The following is a 22,568-nucleotide window of genomic DNA, read 5'->3' on the forward strand; positions in this document are numbered from 1 at the left end:
TCATGATGTTGATGCAAATGAACAGGACAAGAAGATTCAGCAACTCCTAGGAGGGCCTCATGGCTAAAACAACTCTTCGAGAAGCAAAACAAAAGCTTGGTCAAGAAGTCACGAGAAGTAGCAGCAGTGAAACAAGGCATTAATTGAAGATGTGTAGCCATGTTTATATAAGCAGAACTCCAACATACATGAACACACTTAGAAATCGTGGAGTCGGTTCAGATTTTGGGAGCTGAAATCAACAAAACCAGTAAAAACATAGCAGCGTTTTTTAGGATATTGAGTTTTTTCTCCAACTTCAAGGGATGACTACTTTAAAAAGTATCTCTTTAATCTATTTAAAGAACGTTTTCCACTATGCAAAGTTAAAATCCATATTTCAAATATATATATAATCATGTAGAATCATGAAATAAATGTAAGCAAAAAGAAAATCAAGATCATTATCTATTGATGCCTCTCAGTGTTTCTTTGTGCTGATTTGTATGTATACTTTACAGATGTCCTCATAATGTTCATTTTATTTTTCTAAGAGATTATATATATTTAATATTTTATATGTCCTTGTGTATTTTCTAAAACTTAGCATTTAGAGATTCATACACACACACACACACACACACACACACACACACACACACATGCTCTCTCTCTCTCTCTCTCATCTGTTTTTGCTGTACCTTAACAGGATCATACCACTCACAACTGTTACTGCATTCTTCACTCAACAAACTGTACTGAACATATTTCCATCTTTCCAGTTAAAGAGCTACATCATCATTTTTTTAAATGGCAGCAGTTTGTTTTACTCTATGGATGCTTTATGATTTATTTAACCTGTTTTCTATTGAAGGACATTTAGGTTCTTTCCAGCTTTTTTCCATTATGAACAATAGCCACATACTCTTACACATACCTTTGATCATATGTACAATTATTTTTTTAATCCCCGAAGTAGAATTTCTGAATCAAAGAGTGTGTATGGTTTAAATGCTGCTCATACATACTTTAAAATCTACACAGTCTGCAGTATACTGGTTATAATGTTCATTTGCTCTCATGCTTACTAATATGGGCATCAGTACCAGATACCTGTTGGCAAGCTGATGTGTTATTTTTATTTTATTTTATTTTTAGTGAATCATGCATGCCAGTTTTCTCTCACTGGAATAGAAATTCTGGGTTTCAGGGAAAAGAGCTAGAGTTGAAGGAAAGCTGACTCTGTGGTTAGATAAATGATTCCAAACGCAGCTTTGCTACTCATAAACTGCATTTCTACAAGTGATTTTATTTCCTTTTTTTTTTTTTCTCAAGATGGAGTCTCGCTCTGTCTCCCAGGCTGGAGTGCAATGGCGCAATCTCGGCTCACTGCAACCTCCGCCCCCACCAAGTCCAAGCAATTCTCCTGCCTCACCCTCCCCAGTAACTGGGATTACAGGTGTCTGCCACCACACCCAGCTAATTTTTGTATTTTTAGTAGAGACAGGGTTTTACCACGTTGGTCAGGCTGGTCTCGAACTCCTGACCTCAGGTGATTCACCTGCCTCGGCCTCCCAAAGTGCTGGGATAATAGGCATGAGCCACCACACCCAGCCCAAGTGGTTTTCTCTTCATGTGAATTTCTGATCCATTGCATGGATAGAATAATTACTGTGCTAAAGAGCCATCCTGAGTATAGAGTTAATATATATAAAACAGGCCAGGTACGGTGGCTCACATCTGTAATCCCAGCACTTTGGGAGGCCAAAGCGGGCAGATCACGAGTTCGAGACCAGCCTGGTCAATATGGTGAAACCCCGTCTCTACTAAAAATACAAAAATTAGCCGGGTGTGGTGGCGCACGCCTGTAGTCCTAGCTACTCGGGTGGCTGAGGCAGAAGATTCACTTGAACCCAGGAGCTGGAGGTTGCAGTTAGCCAAGATTGTGCCACTGCACTCCAGCCTGGGCAATAAGAGAGAGACTCCGTCTCAAAAAAAAAGAAAAAATATATATATATATTTATATATGTATGTATATATACACACATACACACACACATATAACACCCAACATACGGGAATTCTTGATAAATAGACATTTGTTATTGTCAAATGACCAAGAGCATGAGTCCATGCCTATTCAGCCTAGGTTGTAAGAAAGAGAATGGCAAATGAATTCATTCTAGAAGACAACGTGGATGATTCTGATTCTGACTGGAAAGAGAGAGTGATGAGCCCGGAGGATTTTGAAAGTTGTTCTGACTGCAAGCAGGGTTGCCAGTGCAGCAATTTTGTGGTGGTAATGGCCGCCAGGCTTGGTCTTTATGAATTTTTCTCTTTGTGTCTGGTGAATCTAAACAGACCTATGAAACTTTGAAGGAGGAAGATTGTGGTTTAGATGATATGGCCCCTTATCAGCCCTGGAATTAGCAACGGATTAGACTCGTCCAGGCTCCCTCAAATTTCTCTCTGCCTATGTGTGTGTGCACGCGTGTGCGTTGAGGGGGCTGTGGTGGAGAGATCAGAAGAGAGGGGAAAGGTCATAGTAACTCAAGTCATTTGGGGATTTCTGAGGTCCATCTGATCTCATGGCCTTGTTTTCCTCCCCCTAGATCAGCCTCTGTGAACTCGGTGCTTCTCCTGGCAAGTAAACCCCAAGGAGGACTGACCAGTTCTTGAATTTCTATACCATGGCCCTTGTAAGTTTTTTTCTCCTTCTGGGAATACTATCATGTTAAGGTCCTGTCACCATTTTTTTATACTGAAACTTCCTAACTGGAAGAACCTTCTTCCAGTTCTTCCACATCCAGTGGCGGGTGAACCACAATGCTTGTCCTATGAACACTCTTTATTCTAGTCATTGTTCTTGTATTTGTTGAACTAATCATTCAGCGTCTCCTATATGTGCTCAGTCTTCTGCTAAAAGCTGCGATGGAGGAAAAATGAAATCTCTTAAATATTTGACCAGTCTTTGTGAGTTGATAAGAGAGGATGGGCCCATTTAGCCATTTATAGGAAAACTGAACTTTTCCAGACTTGAGTTTTCCAAGTACGTAAGATAAGGGTCGTGGCTGGGCATGGTGGCTTGCACCTGTAATCCCACCCATTCAGGAGGCTGACATGGGAGGGTTGCTTGAGCCCAGGAGTTCGAGGCTGCAGTGAAGCTATGGCTGTGCCACTCTACTCCAGCCTGGGTGACAGAGAAAGACCCTGTCTCTTAAAAAAAAAGAAAAAGTTAAAAAACAAAAAGGTAAGAGTTGCTGTTAGTTGGCCTCAGTCTCAGTATATCATAAGATCTCATGCTCTGTGAGGCTTTTAGGACTGATTAGGGGTGTGGCTAGGTCTTACATACAGAGAGATCTGAGATCTTCTCTTGGAATTCCTGAGTTACACAGGAACAAGATTCCATTTTTGGTTGAACAGGATGTGCTGGTCTAGAATGACATCTTTGTGATTCTGGATTATGCTGTATCAGTATCCTTTAACTCAGGAATCAGGAAGGCATAAGGTGAGGGATGGAAAGTGATAACATGTGAGAAGGTAATCCAGCTACATAAGTAGTCATGTTGACTCCCAGAATTGAGGAGGATCTTAAGGTTTTGTCCAACCAAAATATCTAAGTATAGAAGAATGATTAAATCTCACATATGCATTGTATAGACTATTATACAACCAATTTTTTTTTTTTTTTTTGAGACGGAGTTTTGCTTTTGTTGGCCGGGCTGGAGTGCAATGGTGCCATCTTGGCTCACCAAAAACTCTGCTTCCTGGGTTCAAGCGATTCTCCTGCCTTAGCCTCCCGAATAGCTAGGATTAGAGGTGTGCGCCACCAGGCCCAACTAATTTTGTATTTTTAGTAGAGACAGGGTTTCTCCTGTTGGTCAGGCTGGTCCTGAACTCCCGACCTCAGGTGATCCTCCCACCTCGGCCTCTCAAAGTGCTGGGATTACAGGCGTGAGCCACAGTGCCCAGCCTATACAACCAATTTTTAACAGTCATAATTAGAAAAATGCTTATGATATGATCTGCTTCTAGGACAAACTTAGAAGACATTCGCTAATTGCATTTAGATCCTTTTCTAAAATAAAGATATTATACGGAGGGAGACTTTAAAAAACAATCGGTTATTTAAGGAGAAAGGGGTGGAAGAACTCACCTTCCTTGGGAATTTATGAGGGAGACATAGTAGGCAGAGGCTTATATACAGTATTTCATTTAATTGGAAAACTGATTTTTTTTTCTTTCCCAGGCATGTCTAGATTAAGATTTGCCGGAGTATAAGAGACTGTGTCTGTAGCAACAGGATCCTTCAGGAACCCAGGCACTTTGCTTCAGGCACACTCATTTCCTGACTCTCTGTGTTGCAGGCTTCCAGCCCGAGCCTGTTTTCTTACCATATGGTCCACTTCCTGCAATATCTCTTCCCTCTTTTCTCCTTCTATCTTAAAATACATTTTCTTCCATTTCATTTATAATGTGTGGTTTGTCATTTCAGCGATCAGTGATGTTCAGTGATGTATCCATAGACTTCTCTCCGGAAGAGTGGGAATACCTGGACTTGGAACAGAAGGACTTGTACAGAGATGTGATGTTGGAGAACTACAGCAACTTGGTCTCACTGGGTAAGGTCAACTGCTTCTAGGAATTTAGACTCTGCTCTCTGTAACATCAACTTTTTCCTCTGGAAATTTCAAGAGTATCTTTTAGGAAACTATCTAAATTTTTGCTCCACTTTCTAAAGGGAACACTTTGAGCTTTATTTCACTGGAAGTGAGCACCTTCATTAAGCATATCCACCCTCCCCATCCTTAAGTAGCCCTTGGGCCTTCCTTAATAACGAAGGGGCTGAGTTTGAGATCTTTTTGATTTGTAGCCTCACCAGTGTCAAAGAAAACAAGTTTCACTTTGTGTTTGGATTCAGAATTACTTTAGATGTTTTGTTGCTTGTTGGTATATTTGTAAGGGAAATAGCTAGATCCTGTTTATTGAGTTTGCTCTGTAGAAAGAATACATATGATTTATGTAGTGGTAAAATGGATCAACAGCATTTATTTACAATTCAAGAGAACTCATACCTTTCATTAATAAACAAACATATTCAGTTTTACCAGTGTTACCTACTTTTATGATTGAAAATTAAAAACGTAAGAATTTTGTTCATGTGTTTTATTGCACAGCAAGATGAGTATAGTTAATAATAATGTATATTGTATATTTCAAAATGGCCACAAGAGAGTGTTTTTAATGTCCTCACTACAAAGAAAAGAAATAATAAATATTTGAGGTGATGGATATGCAAATTGCCGTGATTTGCTAATTCCACAATAACATGTATCAAAACATCACATTGTAGCCTATAAATATATACAATTATTAGTCAAAAGACAAAATAATTATTAGTGAGTATATGGAAAAACTGGAACCCTCATACATTACAGTGGGAACGTAAGATGTTAAAGATATGACCCTGTAATTCTTCTCCTAAATGTTTACTCAAGAGAAATAAAAACGTGTCTATACAAAGATGTATAAGTATTCACAGCAGCATTATTCACAATGTCTAAATAAATGGATAAATAAAATATGGCACAGTCATACAACAGACTATTCATTGAAGGACCAAACTACTGATACATGTTATAGCATGCAAGAATATCAAAAACACAATGCTAAGTGAAAGAAGCCAGATGCAAAAGATTACATATTATATGATTCTGTTTATATAAAATGTCCAGAAAAAGCAAATCTGTAGAGACAAAAAGAAAATCAATGGATGGCCTGGGGCTGGGAGTAGGAATGAGGATTGACTGCCAGTGACCAGCAGGGATGTTTGGGGGATGATAGAAATATTCTAAGTGTTGGTTGTGGTGATGTTTGCACAACTCTGTAAATTTACTAAAAATCATTGAATTGTACACTTAAAACAGGTAGATTTTATGTTACATAAATTATATTGCAGTAAAGCTGTTAAAATCCAAGAACTTTACATTTAATTTAACATTGTTTGAATATCCAAGAAATAATAATACATCTCCTAGGAAGCTTATTTTTCCTCTCAGCAAAAGAAGAATAACCAATAGCTAATGAAATATGAATAGTAGGCCGGGCGCGGTGGCTCAAGCCTGTAATCCCAGCACTTTGGGAGGCCGAGGCGGGCAGATCACGAGGTCAGGAGATCGAGACCATCCTGGCTAACATGGTGAAACCCCGTCTCTACTAAAAAATACAAAAAACTAGCCAGGCGAGGTGGCGGGCGCCTGTAGTCCCAGCTACTTGGGAGGCTGAGGCAGGAGAATGGCGTGAACCCGGGAGGTGGAGCTTGCAGTGAGCTGAGATCCGGCCACTGCACTCCAGCCCGGGCCACAGAGCGAGACTCCATCTCAAAAAAAAAAAAAAATATATGAATAGTGTTTGGTATATACTCTAGACAATGTTTAGATACAGACATATATTAATATAGTATTAACAATAATCATAGAAGATAGGTACTATGATTATCCCTATTTTATAGGGAAGGAAAAGGTAGCATAGAAGTAACTTGCCCAAGGCCACACAACTGGGATGTGGCTCAGGCAGGATTTGCACCCAGCAGTCTGTGATCTCAGCCACTATTGCCTCTGAAGAAGAAACACTTATATGAATATAGATTTTGAAAAGATTTTTTCATTCCTTCTCTAATCTCTATTTATTGTGTAACTTTAATGTACATGTTTTTAAAACATCTTTCACTTCTTTGTTTTGCCTTATCAATTACTGTTTTGACATATAATTTAACCAAGACTGAATCAAAGTAATTTTGATTTATTTTTTATTTTCATGTACCTTATATTCCTTTTCTTCTAAGCAGGATGCTTCATTTCTAAACCAGATGTGATTTCCTTATTGGAACAAGGAAAAGAGCCTTGGAAAGTTGTGAGGAAAGGAAGAAGACAATATCCAGGTGAGGGCCAGTTGGGCCGGAAGAAGCCATCACCACAGGGAGCCCCAGATGGTTGGGGAAGAGGCACGTCCTTATGTTGTTTAGAAAGCCCTCTTGAGGCCGGGCGCGGTGGCTCAAGCCTGTAATCCCAGCACTTTGGGAGGCCGAGACGGGCGGATCACGAGGTCAGCAGATCGAGACCATCCTGGCTAACACAGTGAAACCCCGTCTCTACTAAAAAAATGCAAAAAAAAACTAGCCGGGCGAGGTGGTGGGCGCCTGTAGTCCCAGCTACTCCGGAGGCTGAGGCAGGAGAATGGCATAAACCCGGGAAGCGGAGCTTGCAGTGAGCTGAGATCCGGCCACTGCACTCCAGCCTGGGCGACAGAGCGAGACTCCGTCTCAAAAAAAAACAAAAAACAAAAAAAAACAAAAGAAAGCCCTCTTGGGCCGGGCGCGGTGGCTCAAGCCTGTAATCCCAGCACTTTGGGAGGCCGAGACGGGCGGATCACAAGGTCAGGAGATCGAGACCATCCTGGCTAACACGGTGAAACCCCGTCTCTACTAAAAAATACAAAAAACTAGCCGGGCGACGTGGCGGGCGCCTGTAGTCCCAGCTACTCGGGAGGCTGAGGCAGGAGAATGGCGTAAACCCAGGAGGCGGAGCTTGCAGTGAGCTGAGATCCGGCCACTGCACTCCAGCCTGGGCGGCAGAGCCAGACTCCGTCTCTGAAAAAAAAAAAAAAAAAAAAAAAAAAAAAAAAAAAAAAAGAAAGCCCTCTTGAAAGGTCTGTGGCCCAAGGAGGAAAGGTCTGCAACCTGGGGAGCAAATAAAGGTCTTAGCTGGGGAGTACTAAAATAACCACTTATTTGTCCCATTTACCACTCTTCTTTTTTATTATTGTTCTCTCTAGTTTTCCTCCTCTTTGATGGAACTGAGGGGTGGGGTGGTGCTCTCTTTGGCTCACTGTTGACAACCATTGTATATTTTGATTCAGTTGCTTTCCTCTTTTGCATTTTTTTTTTTTTTTCCAGAGATGGAATTTCGCTCTTATTGCCAGGCTGGAGTGCAATGGCATGATCTCGGCTCACTGCAGCCTCCGCCTTCTGGGTTCAGCGATTCTCCTGCCTCAGCCTCCTGAGTAGCTGGGTTTATAGGCACATGCCACCACGCCTGGCTGATTTTTATATTTTTAGTAGAGACAGGGTTTTGCCATGTTAGTAGAGACAGGGTTTTGCCATGTTGGCGAGGCTGGTCTTGAACTCCTGACCTCAGGTGATCCGCCCGCCTCAGCCTCCCAAAGTGCTGAGATTACAGATGTGAGCCACCGTGCCTGGCCCCTCTTTTGCATTTATAGTGTCAGCTGAAGGATGACAAAGTTCGTACATTTGGAAAGGAGAGCTTTATTTTGCATAAAGGGTTGCAGCTTGCCAGGTGGTTATTCTGACAGACTGGGAAGTGTAGCCTAGGCTTCTGCCCAGAGGCAGGCACTTCAAGGGAGGTAGAGGGTAAGACAGAAACATATGCTGAATGTTAGCCAAGTATACATGTTCAACATGCTACAGGAGGAGCTATGAATACTCAGGAAGGAGACTGTACACATGCATATTAGGTTAACATAAGTCCTATGATCACTTTAGGGTAGAGATTTAACATTTAAATGCATTATAAGTAGGACCTATACATTAAAAGGGTAAATGTAGGACAGAAGTCCATGATATGTGTATCCTTGGGAGACCAGTCAAAACCAGTCCAAGGCTGTAAGTTGTTTATCAAGAAGAAGCTGTGGACTGGAATAGCTGTCATGTTGGAACCATAAAAACAGGAGTGTGGAGTGGTGGGGGAGTGTTCTGATGAAGTAAATGAAAGAGTCTTTCAGCCTTTGATTTTCTCAAGCTGACTTTTGAGAAAATCTAATGATCAGAAAGGTGAAAGGGATTGGAAGCAAATGGGTCATGACCAGCCTTCTGTTCTGCCATGTGCCATGACTAGGAACTTAAAGTTTGGGGGTCTTTAGCCAAAAAAGGGTCCTTCAGTCTGTTGGGGTTTAGGACTTTTACTTCGGTCTTTAATAAATAGATAGGTGGCCTCAGAGCTGGGCAGTGTCGTAGGCACTATCAGTGCAGTGGTAAACAACCAATCAAGTTTCTATCCCACCGAATTTACGTTGTAATAAGAAAAACGTAATACCTGTAAATAAATAGGAAATACAATGTCAGGTAATGAGAGTGCTATAACAAAAAGTAAGCAGAGTAAGGGGATGGAGATGTGTGATGGGAAGACTATTTTAGTTATCAGAGAAGCCTTTTTCCCCCATCTTTTCTCATAAATTATTAAAGGAAAATAAAAGACTACAAAAACGGTATGCTTGATATTATAATCATATGTGTGTTATCAGCAACTAAAGTTTCATATGAATTATTCTAGAAGATAGCTCCTAGATCACAGAATATCATTCTTTTTTTGTTGTTGTTGTTGTTGTTGTTGTTGAGACAGAGTCTCGCTCTGTCGCCCAGGCTGGAGTGCAGTGGCCGGATCTCAGCTCACTGCAAGCTCCGCCTTCTGGGTTTATGCCATTCTCCTGCCACAGCCTCCCTAGTAGCTGGGACTACAGGCGCCCGCCACCTCGCCCGGCTAGTTTTTTGTATTTTTTTAGTAGAGACGGGGTTTCACCGTGTTAGCCAGGATGGTCTCAATCTCCTGACCTCGTGATCCGCCCATCTCAGCCTCCCGAAGTGCTGGGATTACAGGCTTGAGCCACCGCGCCCGGCCGGCCAGAATATCATTCTTACTTGCTTTTTCCATCGATGTATCCATCTATCTTCACATTAAGAAGAAATATGGATATAGTAGACTCTAGAGAGAATGATCTCATTATCTTTCGTTTACCTTGTCTAGGTGCTATTTTCATCTCTCTTTGCAGCTCTTGTTTCAAAATTTTTTTTTTTTTTTTTTGAGACGGAGTCTCGCTCTGTTGCCCAGTCTGTAGTGCAGTGGTGCGATCTCGGCTCACTGCAAGTTTCACCTCCCGGTTTCTCGCGATTCCTCCTGCCTCAGCCTCCCGAGAAGCTGGGACTACAGGTGCCTGCCACCATGCCCGGCTAAGTTTTTGTATTTTTTTTTTAGTAGAGTCAGGGTTTCACCACATTAGCCAGGTTGGTCTCGATCTCCTGACCTTGTGTTCTGCCCGGCTCGGCCTCCCAAAGTGCTGGGATTCCAGGCGTGAGCCACCGCACCCGGCTATGCCTGGCTAATTTTTATAGTAGAGGTGGGGTTTAACCATGTTGGTCAGGCTGGTTTCGAACTCCTGACCTCATGATCCACCCATCTTGGCCTCCCAAAGTGCTGAAATTACAGGCGAGAGCCACCGCACCCGGCCACAAAAGCCTTTAAAAATGTTTTTATACAGAGACATATGTTGTAATTTTGTATGTTCTCTGTATATTCAGGTCTGGATGAGGACACTTATTTTAGGGTATTAGTTCTTATTTTATAACCATAGGGCCATTTCAGTGCCTACACTGTTTGTAATGTTCTATCTTCTGACTTAACCTTCTACCAAAAGAAAGAAAAACATGCTTTTTCCCTCTAATCTCTAATCTTTTTTTTTAATTTAAATTTTATTTTATTTTATTTTTTTTTTTTTTTTTGAGATGAAGTCTCGCTCTTTCGCCCAGGCTGGAGTGCAGTGGCGTGATCTTGGCTCACTGCAAGCTCAGCCTCCCGGGTTCATGCCATTCTCCTGCCTCAGCCTCCCGAGTAGCTGGGACTACAGGCGCCTGCCACCACACCCGGCTAAATTTTTTGTGTTTTTAGTAGAGACAAGGTTTCACCATGTTAGCCAGGATGGTGTCTATCTCCTGACCCTGTGATCCGCCTGCCTCGGCCTCCCAAAGTGCTGGGATTACAGGCGTGAACCACCGTGCCCGGCCCCCTAATCTATTTTAAAATTCACATTCAGGTAATTAAGTGACATCTACAATTATTAATACTCAAAATGTAATGCAGAGGTTCCAAGTGAATAAGATAATATCCATTTAGTCAGGAAGCATTTCACCAAAATAATAACTGTTGGCTCAAGTTAGAGATCTTAAACAAGACTATGTATTTTTTTTCTTTCTTTTCTATTCTTCCTTTAAGAAAGTTTGATTAAACTATAAATAACGTGCCTTCAGAAAAGTGGACAAATGACTTTCTTGAGGTGATATTTGAAAAGAGACATGAAGTAAGGGCTCAAGACATGTCATTTTCTGGGAAAAGGGCATTATGAGCTGATAGAAAAGGTCTGAGTGGGGCGTTAGCCTTTCTTGTCTGAGGAATAACGAAGAGGGCCATTATGGTCAGAACAGGGAAAGGGAAAGTAACAAGATGAGATCAGAGTTAGGCAAGGACCTGGTAATGTAATCACTAAGAGAAACTGAAAGCCACAGGCTGCTTGTATTCTAAAATGATTTCTCTAGTTGAGTGCAAAAGCAGGAAGCACCAATACGGAGGCAGTTTCAGTTTTTGAGTTAGACAGGGTGGTGGTTTGGATAAGAATGGTATTGTTAGGAAGTAGTAGGAAGCTGTTAGGCTCATGATGTGTTTGAAGGCACTGTCAAAAGAACATGCTGATAGGATTATAAGTGAACTAAGTGGGAAGGAGTGATATAAAAGGAGAAGAAATGGGTGTTGGCTTAAACAACTGGGTTAATAGAAGCAGAATTTACTGAAGTGGGAAGATAGGAAGAGCAAGTTGGAAAGTTGACACTAAGAGTTTCTGTTTAAGATATTTTAAGTTTGATATGATTATTATCTGTCCACTTTGAGATGTTGCGTAGGCAGTTGAATATGTATACCCAGAACTTGGAGAGATTACAGCCTGGTTTATGTTTGGCTGTCTTGATGGTTGGAATTTACATTCATGGGTCTGGATGTGACCAACTAGGGAAGGCAGGCAGGTAAAATAAAGCAGATAAGGAGAAGTGGCCTGAGAACTGACTCATGGGTCACTCTACCATGTAGACCTTTGAAAGAGGGAAAGAGGGACAACAAAAGAGAAAGAAGGAGCAGCCATTGAGATAAAATAAAAATAAAACAAATGTTTCACCATGGAGGGAGTAGAGAATGAGGACTGAGAATTGACCCCAGGTTCTAGCAAGATGGAGAATCCCGGTGAGCTTGTCAAGAAAGATTTCAGTGGAGTCAGGATGAAAGCCCGAGTGGAGTGACTTGATGAGAGAAGGGCTGGTGAGGCAGTAATGAGAATGAATATAAGACAACTCTTTGGAGGAATTACGTATGAAGGGAAGCTGGGAAATAGGGTTGGCAGTTACACTGGGGATATGGGTTAAAAAGCAGTGTATTTTATGACATTAGGGCATGTTTGTGTGCTCATGGGAATGATTCTATGGGTGGAGGAAATCAATACAGTAGAGAAAGGGCATAATTGTGGGAGCAGTGTCCTCCAGTGGGACAGGATCCAGTGGGACAGGAGTGGGCAAGGATCCAATGAGTAAGGGGGAATAAAAGGGAAAACAGTGTAGTTATGTGTGCAGGTAGGTTGGTGAGGATGGTGGAGAGAAGACAGCTTATTCTGTTGCTGTTTTCTCAGTGAAATAAGAAAGATCAATAGAATGTGAGAGCGTCAATGGAATATCATTAGCATTCAGTATGGGCTTATTCAGAATGTGATTAAAATTGATTCTCCGAAGTACAGTTCCTTAGATGTCAGGTTTTATTATTTTCAGATCTTTGTACATTGTCCCTGTGTTGAAATGCAAATAGGACTTCCTTGGAACCAAATCTTATGTATCCCAGACTTCTTGTTTCAACAAAGTAAGATGGTCGATACAGTACCCAAATAGAGTAAGTCTAAGTGATTTATGTGACATTTTCTGTTTAATTAAAGGTGGTTCTCTGCAAAGAGGAATCACATTTATGATTTTTTATATTTATATATTTTTACCTGATCAAAAAAAGGACTTTTCTACATTCTCATCAGAAGTGTTTAATAGACTAGAAATCCTTTGATCCAACAGATTTGGGACTGGTAATAGGTCTGTTAGTCATAAAAAAAAAATGGGTCATATATTTTATGTACATACCATGAAAGTATTATTTTAACTTAGAACATTCAAATGTATGTCTGTTTGCCAGTATTTTTGATAGTGTCCAAGTCTTCCTTTCCATTGTCTCATTGTATTCCATTTTTCATCTAAATCACACACATAATACAAAGTCTATTATTTCCAGTTTTATTTATTTATTTATTTTTATTTTTATTTTTTTTTTGAGACGGAGTCTCGCTGTGTCGCCTGGGCTGGAGTGCAGTGGCCGGATCTCAGCTCACTGCAAGCTCCGCTGCCTCCCGGGTTCATGCCATTCTCTCACCTCAGCCTCCCAAGTAGCTGGGACTACAGGTGCCCGCCACCTCGCCCGGCTAGTTTTTTGTATTTTTTAGTAGAGATGGGGTTTCACCCTGTTAGCCAGGATGGTCTCGATCTCCTGACCTCGTGATCCGCCCGTCTCGGCCTCCCAAAGTGCTGGGATTACAGGCTTGAGCCACCACGCCCGGCCTAGTTTTATTTATTTTTAAAGTAGAATAGGAATCAAACTTGCAGTATGAGTACAGAATACTTCTTGATTGTTATGTTTTCTTTCATTTTTTACTATTGTGTTTCCTACACTTAATTTTCAACAGCTGAAATTTTTAGCAATCTGTATTTATCACCAGTTTTCCAAAGTGTTCAATTTTGTTTTCATAGAATCAGTTGTTTCCTCATTGTTTTTTTTTTTTTTTTTTTTTTTTGAGTCGGAGTCTTGCGCTGTCGCCCAAACTGGAGTGCAGTGGCCGGATCTCAGCTCACTGCAAGTTCCGCCTTTCCGGTTCACGCCATTCTCCTGCCTCAGCCTCCCGAGTAGCTGGGACTACAGGCGCCCGCCACCTCGCCCGGCTAGTTTTTTTTGTATTTTTTAGTAGAGAGGGGGGTTTTACCAGGTTAGTCAGGATGGTCTCGATCTCCTGACCTTGTGATCCGTCCGTCTCGGCCTCCCAAAGTGCTGGGATTACAGGCTTGAGCCACCGCGCCCGGCCGTTTCCTCATTGTTATTTGTGAGTTTACACTCATGAATTTATTTAACATTTATTAAATTAGATACTTTCAGGAAAAAAGTGAAACGCACCTAAACTTGTTTGGAACAAACATAGTTGCCTCTTGTGAGGTGGGGTGCTTTGTCACCTGGGCCTGCGACTGTGGCTGTATCCCCAGGACATGACCAGCCACTGACCTGTCTCTGATACCCTAACCCCTTGTCTGTTGCCTCCTCTGGAGGTGAACAGTAGTAATTGCTGTCTGGCCTTGGAGAGGTAACCTGAGGGTTAAGTATATCTGACCACTTTGAACACAGCAGTTACCCTGTGTTTTGCCACTGTCTCCACACCTGCTTCTCGCTCAGCAACTTCTTTTTTTTTTTTTTTTTTTTTTTGAGACAGTCGCTCTGTCACCCAGGCTGGAGTGCTGTGGCCGGATCTCAGCTCACTGCAAGCTCCGCCTCCTGGGTTCACGCCATTCTCCTGCCTCAGCCTTCCCAGTAGCTGGGACTACAGGCGCCGCCACCTCGCCCGGCTAGTTTTTTGTAGTTTTTAGTAGAGACAGGGTTTCACCGTGTTAGCCAGTATGCTCTCGATCTCCTGACCTCGTGATCCGCCCGTCTCGGCCTCCCAAAGTGCTGGGATTACAGGCTTGAGCCACCGCGCCCGGCCTCAGCAACTTCTTAATATGACCACCCTTGGTGGGACACCCTTAGCTTCTGTGCAGGAATCTCTTGGTGTATGATTTCTTCAATATACCCAATGCTAAATACTTCGTGTTTCCAAGTTTTCCTCATAAAAGTTATCCATATATTTTAAATTTTTGTAAGTATTATGAATGAGATCTTTCCCCTCATATTTTATTGTTAAATGTATATTCAAAGGTTATTGTTGTTTGTATTTTGATTTTGATATAAAATCAAATTTTTTTGACTTTATAAATTTTCTTTCTAAATTTTGTTGCCATTTATAATATTTAAACCTTTGAGTTTTCCAATGAGACAGGCATATCCTTTGGAAATAGAGTTTTACCTGTAATTCTTCTACCTCTGATTTTTTTTCCTGATTTTTTAATTGTGTTGACTAATAACTCTAATACTACATCATTAATAGTAGTGGTAATGTTAGGCAAATTGCCTTTTTGGTAAGATAATATATACTTTATCATTTAGGGAAGTATCATTACTGATCCATTGAGCTTTTTTAAAAAAATCAGGAACATGAGGCAGGAGGATTGCTTGAGCCCACGAGTTAGAGGCAGCAGTGAGCCGTGATTGCACCACTGCACTCCAACCTGGGTGACAGCAGGAGACGCTGTTTCTTGGGAAAACAAATTCAGGAACAGTTCTGGTCTTTTTTTAGTTACCTTTTCAGCATCTATGGAATTGATTGTGTGATTTTTTTTTTTCTCCTTCGCTGTATTGGTATGTTAAATTGTCTTAATAGATTTCCCCATATTGAACCATTAAAACATTCTTCTTCTCCTTTTTTTTTTTTTTGAGATGGAGTTTCACTTTTGTTGCCCAGGCTGGAGTGCAGTGGCACGATCTTGGCTCACTGCAACCTCTGCCTCCTGGGTTGAAGCGATTCTTCTCCCAAGTAGCTCCGGGTAGCTGGGACTCAGCTCTTCCCAAGTAGCTGGGACTACAAGCATGCGCCACCACACCCTGCTAACTTTTGTATTTTTAATAGAGACAGGGTTTCACCATATTGGCCAGGCAGGTCTTGAACTCCTGACCTCACGATCCACCCACCTTGGCCTCCCAAAGTGTTGGGATTACAGTTGTGAGCCACTGCGCCCGGCCTAAAACATTCTTGTAATAAACACCCCTTGGGTTTTTCAGTGTGCTGTTTTATTAGATATTTAGAATTTTTTCCTCAGTGTTCAGAAAATTGGTGTGTAGTTTTCTTTTTGTGAGCGATCTTTATTTCAGTATCACTTTATGAAAACAGTTTGGAAGTCCTGATTCTTCTTAGTTGAAAAAGAATTTTGATAGCCTGTCTTTAAGCTTAAGTAAGTTTTGTAAAGCTTTATTTTTGGGAAAAGGGATAGTAAGTCTGACCACATTCTCTATTTGCTCTATGGGAATCGATCTATATAAACATTTTATTAATATCTCTCTCTTCTATGGTCAGTTTTGATAAATTATATTTTTCTAAACAATTACACATTTTAGGCTGGGCACGGTGGCTCATGCCTGTAATCCCAGTACTTTGGGAGGCGGAGGTGGGTAGATCATGAAGTCAGGAGTTCAAGACCAGCCTGGCTAAGATGGTGAAACCCCGTTTCTACTAAAAATACAAAAATTAGCCGGGTGCAGTGGCATGCGGTTGTAATCGCAGCTACTTGGGAGGCTGAGGCAGGAGAATTGCTTGAAGGCAGTGGGGCGGGGTGGGGGCTGGCAGGCAGAGGTGGAGATTGCAGTGAACAGAGATCACGCCACTGAACTCTAGCCTGGGTGACAGACTGAGACTCCGTTCAAAAACCAAAAACCAAAAAAAAAACCCAACAAATCATCCATTTTAGCTATGTTTTCAAATTTATTAGCATAGTCATCTGTCCTCTGTATTCATGATCATTTTCACTTTGTTCTTATTTCTATGTCTGTACTTTCTTGCTGTTTTCAATATCTTAACCATGGTTTATATTTTGTTGATTAAAAAACTGGTTTATGAGGCCAGGTGCGGTGGCTCACGCCTGTAATCCCTGCACTTTGGGAGGCCAAGGCGGGTGGATTACCTGAGGTCTGGAGTTTTTGACCAGCCTGGCCAACATGATGAAACCCGTCTCTACTAATAATACAAAAGATTAGCTGGGCATGGCGGCATGTGCCTGTAATCCCAGCTACTCGGAAGACTGAGGCCGGAGAATCGCTGGAACCGGGAGGCGGAGGTTGCAGCGATCCAAGATCACGCCACTGCACCCCAGTCTGGGCAACAAGAGCAAAACTCCATCTCAAAAAAAAAAAAAATTGTTTATGCTTTATTACTTCTGTTTCTGTATTCTGATTCTGCTTTTATATCGGTTAATATTTTTCTTCTGCTTTGCTTCAGCTTAATTTTATTTTCTTTTTTTGAATGAGACTTTTAATGATGTTTTTCACTTTTGCTGTGTTTTAGTTTTTTTTTTTTTTTTTTTTTTTTTTGAGACGGAGTCTTGCTCTGCCGCCCAGGCTGGAGTGCAGTGGCCGGCTCTCAGCTCACTGCAAGCTCCGCCTCCCGGGTTCAGCCATTCTCCTGTCTCAGCCTCCTGAGTAGCTGGAACTACAGGCGCCCGCCTCGTCGCCCGGCTAGTTTTTTGTATTTTTTAGTAGAGACGGGGTTTCACCGTATTAGCCAGGATGGTCTCGATCTCCTGACCTCGTGATCCGCCCATCTCGGCCTCCCAAAGTGCTGGGATTACAGGCTTGAGCCACCTCGCCTGGCCGCTGTGTTTTAGTTTTTAAATTTTCTTATAAGCACTATGGTTATATTTTATAGATACTTATATGGAAGTTTTCAAAATGTAGACTTTATTATTATTATTATTTTTTAAAGAAACAAGAGTCTTGCTCTGTCACCCAACCTAGAGTGCAGTGGCATAGACAGAGCTCACTGCAGCCTTGACCTCTGGGGCTCAAGCACTTCTCCTACCTTAGTCTCCCAAGTAGCTGGGACTATAGCACACCACCACGCCCAGCTAATTTTTTAATTTATTTTTTTAGAGATGAGGTCTTGCCATGTTGCGCTGACTGGTCTCAAACTCCTGGGCTGAAGAAATCCTCCTGCCTTAGCCTCCTAAAGTACTGAGATTACAGGTGTGAGCCACTGTACCCGGCCTCCCATTATTTTCAAAAAAACAAAAATACAGCCAGGTGCCCTGGCTCATGCCTGTAATCCCAGCACTTTGGGAGGCGGAGGCAGGAGGATCACTTGAGGTCAGGAGTTTGAGACCAGCCTGGTCAACATGGTGAAACCCTGTCTCTACTAAAATACAAAAAAAAAGCCAGGTGTGGTGGTACATGCACACCTGTAATCCCAGCTACTCAGGAGGCTGAAGCAGGACAATCACTTGAACCCAGGAAGTAGAGGCTGCAGTGAGCCGAGGTCACACCACTGCATTCCAGCCTGGGTGACAGGGTGAGAGTCCGTCTCAAAAAACAAACAAACAAAAACAAAAATACTGTTTCAGATCTTATTTTCCTATGGACCTAAGAGTTATTTAATATAGACTTTTGAATTTTCAGGTAGATTTTACTTTTAATGTTTTAAATTTTGTTATTAATTTCTAGTTTTAGTAGAAAATGTCTTTATGATTTCTTTTTTTTTTGGAGATGGAGTCTCGCTCTGTCGCCCAGGCTGGAGTGCAGTGGCCGGATCTTAGCTCATTGCAAGCTCCGCCTCCTGGGTTTAGGCCATTCTCCTGCCTCAGTCTCCTGAGTAGCTGGGACTACAGGCGCCCGCCACCTCGCCTGGCTAGTTTTTTGTATTTTTTTTAGTAGAGACGGGGTTTCACCCTGTTTGCCAGGATGGTCTCGATCTCCTGACCTCGTAATCCGCCCGTCTCGGCCTCCCAAAGTGCTGGGATTACAGGCTTGAGCCACCGCGCCCGGCCCAAATGTCTTTATGATTTCAACCTTTTTTTTTTTTTTTTTTTGCTAACTCCTAGTTGTGTGTCTAGATTTCAACTTTTTAATAGAGACCACATTGTCATAATTGAAAACCTCATCCTGTTTCTTTCTCATACACAACTCATTCAGCACGTAGATTTTCCTCTGACTGTTCCTGTTGCTGGCTTGCTATCTTCTGGCCTACATCTAATGTGACATTTCTTAGCAAGTCCTTCACATTCAGATGACTGCAGCATTTGAACATGCACATCACTTTTATCCACATTACTGAGTTACAAGCATATCCTATCTTTTTGTGCCATGAATTTCAAAAGAACTTCAATAAGATACAGATGTGTTTTCCTGTCTAAAAAATCACTGATACACATTTCCTAAAAATACAGGAATGGCCTTGACTATGAGGGAATGGAAAGGAGAAAACTTGAGCAATGGGAGGAAAGAACAAAACCAGTTGAACATTTGTCAAATGAATGAGTAATAGAATAAGTTGAAGGGGAGATTGAGTAGGTAGAGCTCCTCAATACCTTTGCTATGGTGTAGAAACAAAGAAAAAGTTACCCATAGCTATGTGAAGGAGCAAATGGGCAGTGCACTGCATAGGTAAGGGCCTAAGCGGTGGCGGATGCATAGGAATATATAGCCACCTATTTCCATTCTTGTATTTAGCTGGGCTACCTTGGATGAATAAAGAGAATATTTAATCATTGTAGTAAGGCATGAGAGACTAGAGGCAGAGAGATACATTTAGAACAAGTATGTAGCTATGGGAATTCAATGAGTAAAACCTATTATATGCTTAGCATTTATTACTTAATGTAGAGTTAACTAGGGATTGTTTCTGTCCTTGAGGAGGTTTCTAGGTAAGAATAAACAGTATGACAATTGGAGAAGTTAATAAATATATAATTTTTAAATTGAGAGCTATTATAAAGGCAAGGAATAGAGAATAGCAACATGGATCTAGGTACTATCGATAGGGTCAACCTTAAAGGAAATGACTTTTAATCTAAGATCTCAGGATGAAAGGAGCCAGCCATGCAAAAAGCCCAGTCAGGAGATTTGTGGGAGATAGAACAGACTGTGAAGAGTCCTAAGAGATGGAAGTAAGTTAGGACATGTGAGGTCTGCAAGGAGACTTCTCCAGGGAGCAGTAAAGGGGATACTGGTTTGAGATCATATGATGTAGGTAAGCCTTCTTAACCACAGTGAGCTTGACTGGATTCTAAGAATGATGAAAGATGAAAAAAATTTAAGTATAGATTCTCAACCTCTCATCTTCATCAGAATTACCGTGTAGAGAATATTAAATATCCTTCCAGGACTGCAGAGTCTGATCCAGGTGGTTTGGGTGGTGTCTAAACCTCAGTGTTAGTAACAAGCTACGTGGTGATTCTGATCCACACCTCAATATGAGAACCACTGACTTAAAATGTTTACTTAATCACCAATCTTGCTATATTGTATGAACTCTCATTTTTCCTGATGTTCCCTTTGGCTTTTTTTTTTCTTTCCAAATTGTATAACCAATTTTAGAGTTTGGTTGAGGATTACTTTTGTTGTCTTTTATTTCTACATTAGAAATGTTGCTTCTTTTAGTAAAAGAAAACAGCATGTGTTTGCTTTCTTGTTTCATTTTAGATTTGGAGACCAAGTATGAAACCAAGAAGTTATCTTTAGAAAATGACATTTATGAAATAAATTTATCCCCGTGGAAGATAATGGAAAGAATTAAAAAACATGGCCTTAAGGGTCTCATTTTAAAACATGATTGGGAATCCACAGGAAAAATGGAAGGACAGGAGAGACCTCAAGAAGGATACTTTAGTAGCGTGAAAATGCCATCTGAAAAGGTGTCCTCTTACCAGAAACGCACATCTGTTACTTCACATCAGAGACTTCATTTTGTCGATAAACCCTATGAATGTAAGGAATGTGGGAAGGCATTCAGAGTGCGCCAACAGCTTACTTTTCATCACAGAATTCATACTGGTGAAAAACCCTATGAATGTAAGGAGTGTGGGATGGCCTTCAGACAGACCGCACACCTTACTCGACATCAGAGACTTCATTCTGGTGAAAAACTCTATGAATGTAAGGAATGTGGGGAAGCTTTCATATGTGGTGCAGATCTTAGAGTACATCAGAAAATGCATATTGGTGAGAAGCCCTATGAATGTAAAGAATGTGGGAAGGCTTTTAGGGTACGAGGACAACTTACTCTGCATCAGAGGATTCATACTGGTGAGAAACCCTATGTGTGTAAAGAGTGTGGAAAGGCCTTTAGACAGTACGCACACCTGACTCGGCATCAGAAGCTTAATAGTGCTGACAGGCTCTATGAGTGCAAAGAATGTGGGAAGGCCTTTTTGTGTGGCTCTGGTCTTAGAGTACATCACAAACTTCATACTGGTGAGAAACCCTATGAATGTAAGGAATGTGGAAAGGCCTTTAGAGTGCGGCAACAACTAACACTGCATCAGAGAATTCACACTGGTGAGAAGCCCTATGAATGTAAGGAATGTGGGAAGACCTTCAGCCGTGGTTATCATCTTATTCTCCATCACAGAATTCATACTGGTGAAAAACCTTATGAATGTAAGGAATGCTGGAAAGCCTTTAGTCGCTACTCACAACTTATTTCACATCAGAGTATTCATATTGGTGTTAAGCCCTATGACTGTAAGGAATGCGGGAAGGCCTTTAGACTACTTTCACAACTCACACAGCATCAGAGTATTCATATTGGTGAGAAACCCTATAAATGTAAGGAATGTGGCAAGGCCTTTAGATTGCGCCAAAAACTTACTCTACATCAGAGCATTCATACTGGTGAAAAGCCCTTTGAGTGTAAGGAATGTAGGAAGGCCTTTAGGCTTAATTCATCCCTTATTCAACATCTGAGAATTCATTCTGGTGAGAAACCCTATGAATGCAAGGAATGTAAGAAGGCCTTTAGGCAACATTCACACCTTACTCATCATCTGAAAATTCATAATGTAAAAATCTAAGAAAGTCTTTTCAACTTCTGTGTAATAGAACATTCTATGAATGTAGTAATTAATCTTTTTTGCTCCATACATGCAACTGACTTGGCATTAGAGATTTTATACCATTAAAAGAGTGTGATAATGTATTGTATTCCATCATCACTCAAACCTGAAACTTCAGCACATTTGTTCTAAAAACTAATCCTGTTATAAGAGTGAGAAAGATACTTATCGTCATCCCTATCCCATCACTTTGTGTCATACTGGACAAGACGCTTAACTGCTCTGTGCTTTAATTTTTTTATTTATGAAATGGTCATATAAGAGTGCAGCAATTTGACACTCTTTCAATCAAGAGGTGGGATTTACATCCCTCTGTTGTATATAGGCAGACTCTGTGACTACTTCGCCCCGTAGAATATGGTAGATGTATTGCTGTGCTGGTTTCTTGACTCAGACTTTACTGGTAGAGTTACTTCATCTCATGAAATGAGAGAACTGTCATGTTACAGAGTCTGGCTACTTTGCTGAAGAGACCACATGAAGAGACCCTGAAACTATGTAGAGAGGGAGAGGCACCTGCTGAACCCTGTCTTCTTGACATCCGCCAAGATACCAGACATTTGAGTGAAATTTTGGATCCACCAGACCAGCCACCAGCTAAATGCCACTGAGTGACTTGGTAACATCAACTGATGCCATGTAGAATGGAAGAATTGACCAGCTGAGCCCCTGCCCAAATTTCTGACCCACAAAAACATGAGAGATAATAAAATGGTTGTCATTTTAAGACAGTAAACTTTCTTTTATTATCATATTTAATATTTTTTAGATAAATCATACTAAAGGCTATGGGCATAATGAATATAGAAATGCCTTCCACCAACATTTATCCTTCATTGAACTTGAGATATCTTATTCTCATTAAAATATTGAAAGTAAGGAATTCCTTTCCAATTTGTTAATTAAAAAACAGATCTCCTAGACCAGGTGAGGTGGC

General features: G+C 41.2%; 1 protein-coding gene across 4 annotated transcripts in view; it reads left to right on the top strand.

The window, feature by feature from the left end:
• The window catches only part of ZFP82 (ZFP82 zinc finger protein), a 66,006-nt gene extending 43,644 nt beyond the window's left edge, over nucleotides 1–22,362 (top strand). For 2 of the 4 annotated variants that reach the window (XM_030942415.1, XM_030942414.1), the window contains exons 2-5: nucleotides 2,592–2,678; nucleotides 4,475–4,601; nucleotides 6,824–6,919; nucleotides 20,220–22,362. In XM_030942415.1, coding sequence (XP_030798275.1) covers nucleotides 2,670–2,678; nucleotides 4,475–4,601; nucleotides 6,824–6,919; nucleotides 20,220–21,589 — 1,602 coding nt within the window. In that variant the 5' untranslated portion in view covers nucleotides 2,592–2,669 and the 3' untranslated portion in view covers nucleotides 21,590–22,362. The remainder of the gene's footprint in view (nucleotides 1–2,591; nucleotides 2,679–4,474; nucleotides 4,602–6,823; nucleotides 6,920–20,219) is intronic. The other 2 variants (XM_010368820.2, XM_030942416.1) reach the window with 2 other exon arrangements.
• Nucleotides 22,363–22,568: the final 206 nt, after the last annotated feature.

Source organism: Rhinopithecus roxellana, chromosome 12 (assembly GCF_007565055.1).
Source record: "Rhinopithecus roxellana isolate Shanxi Qingling chromosome 12, ASM756505v1, whole genome shotgun sequence".
In the NCBI taxonomy this organism is placed as follows: Eukaryota; Metazoa; Chordata; class Mammalia; order Primates; family Cercopithecidae; genus Rhinopithecus; species Rhinopithecus roxellana.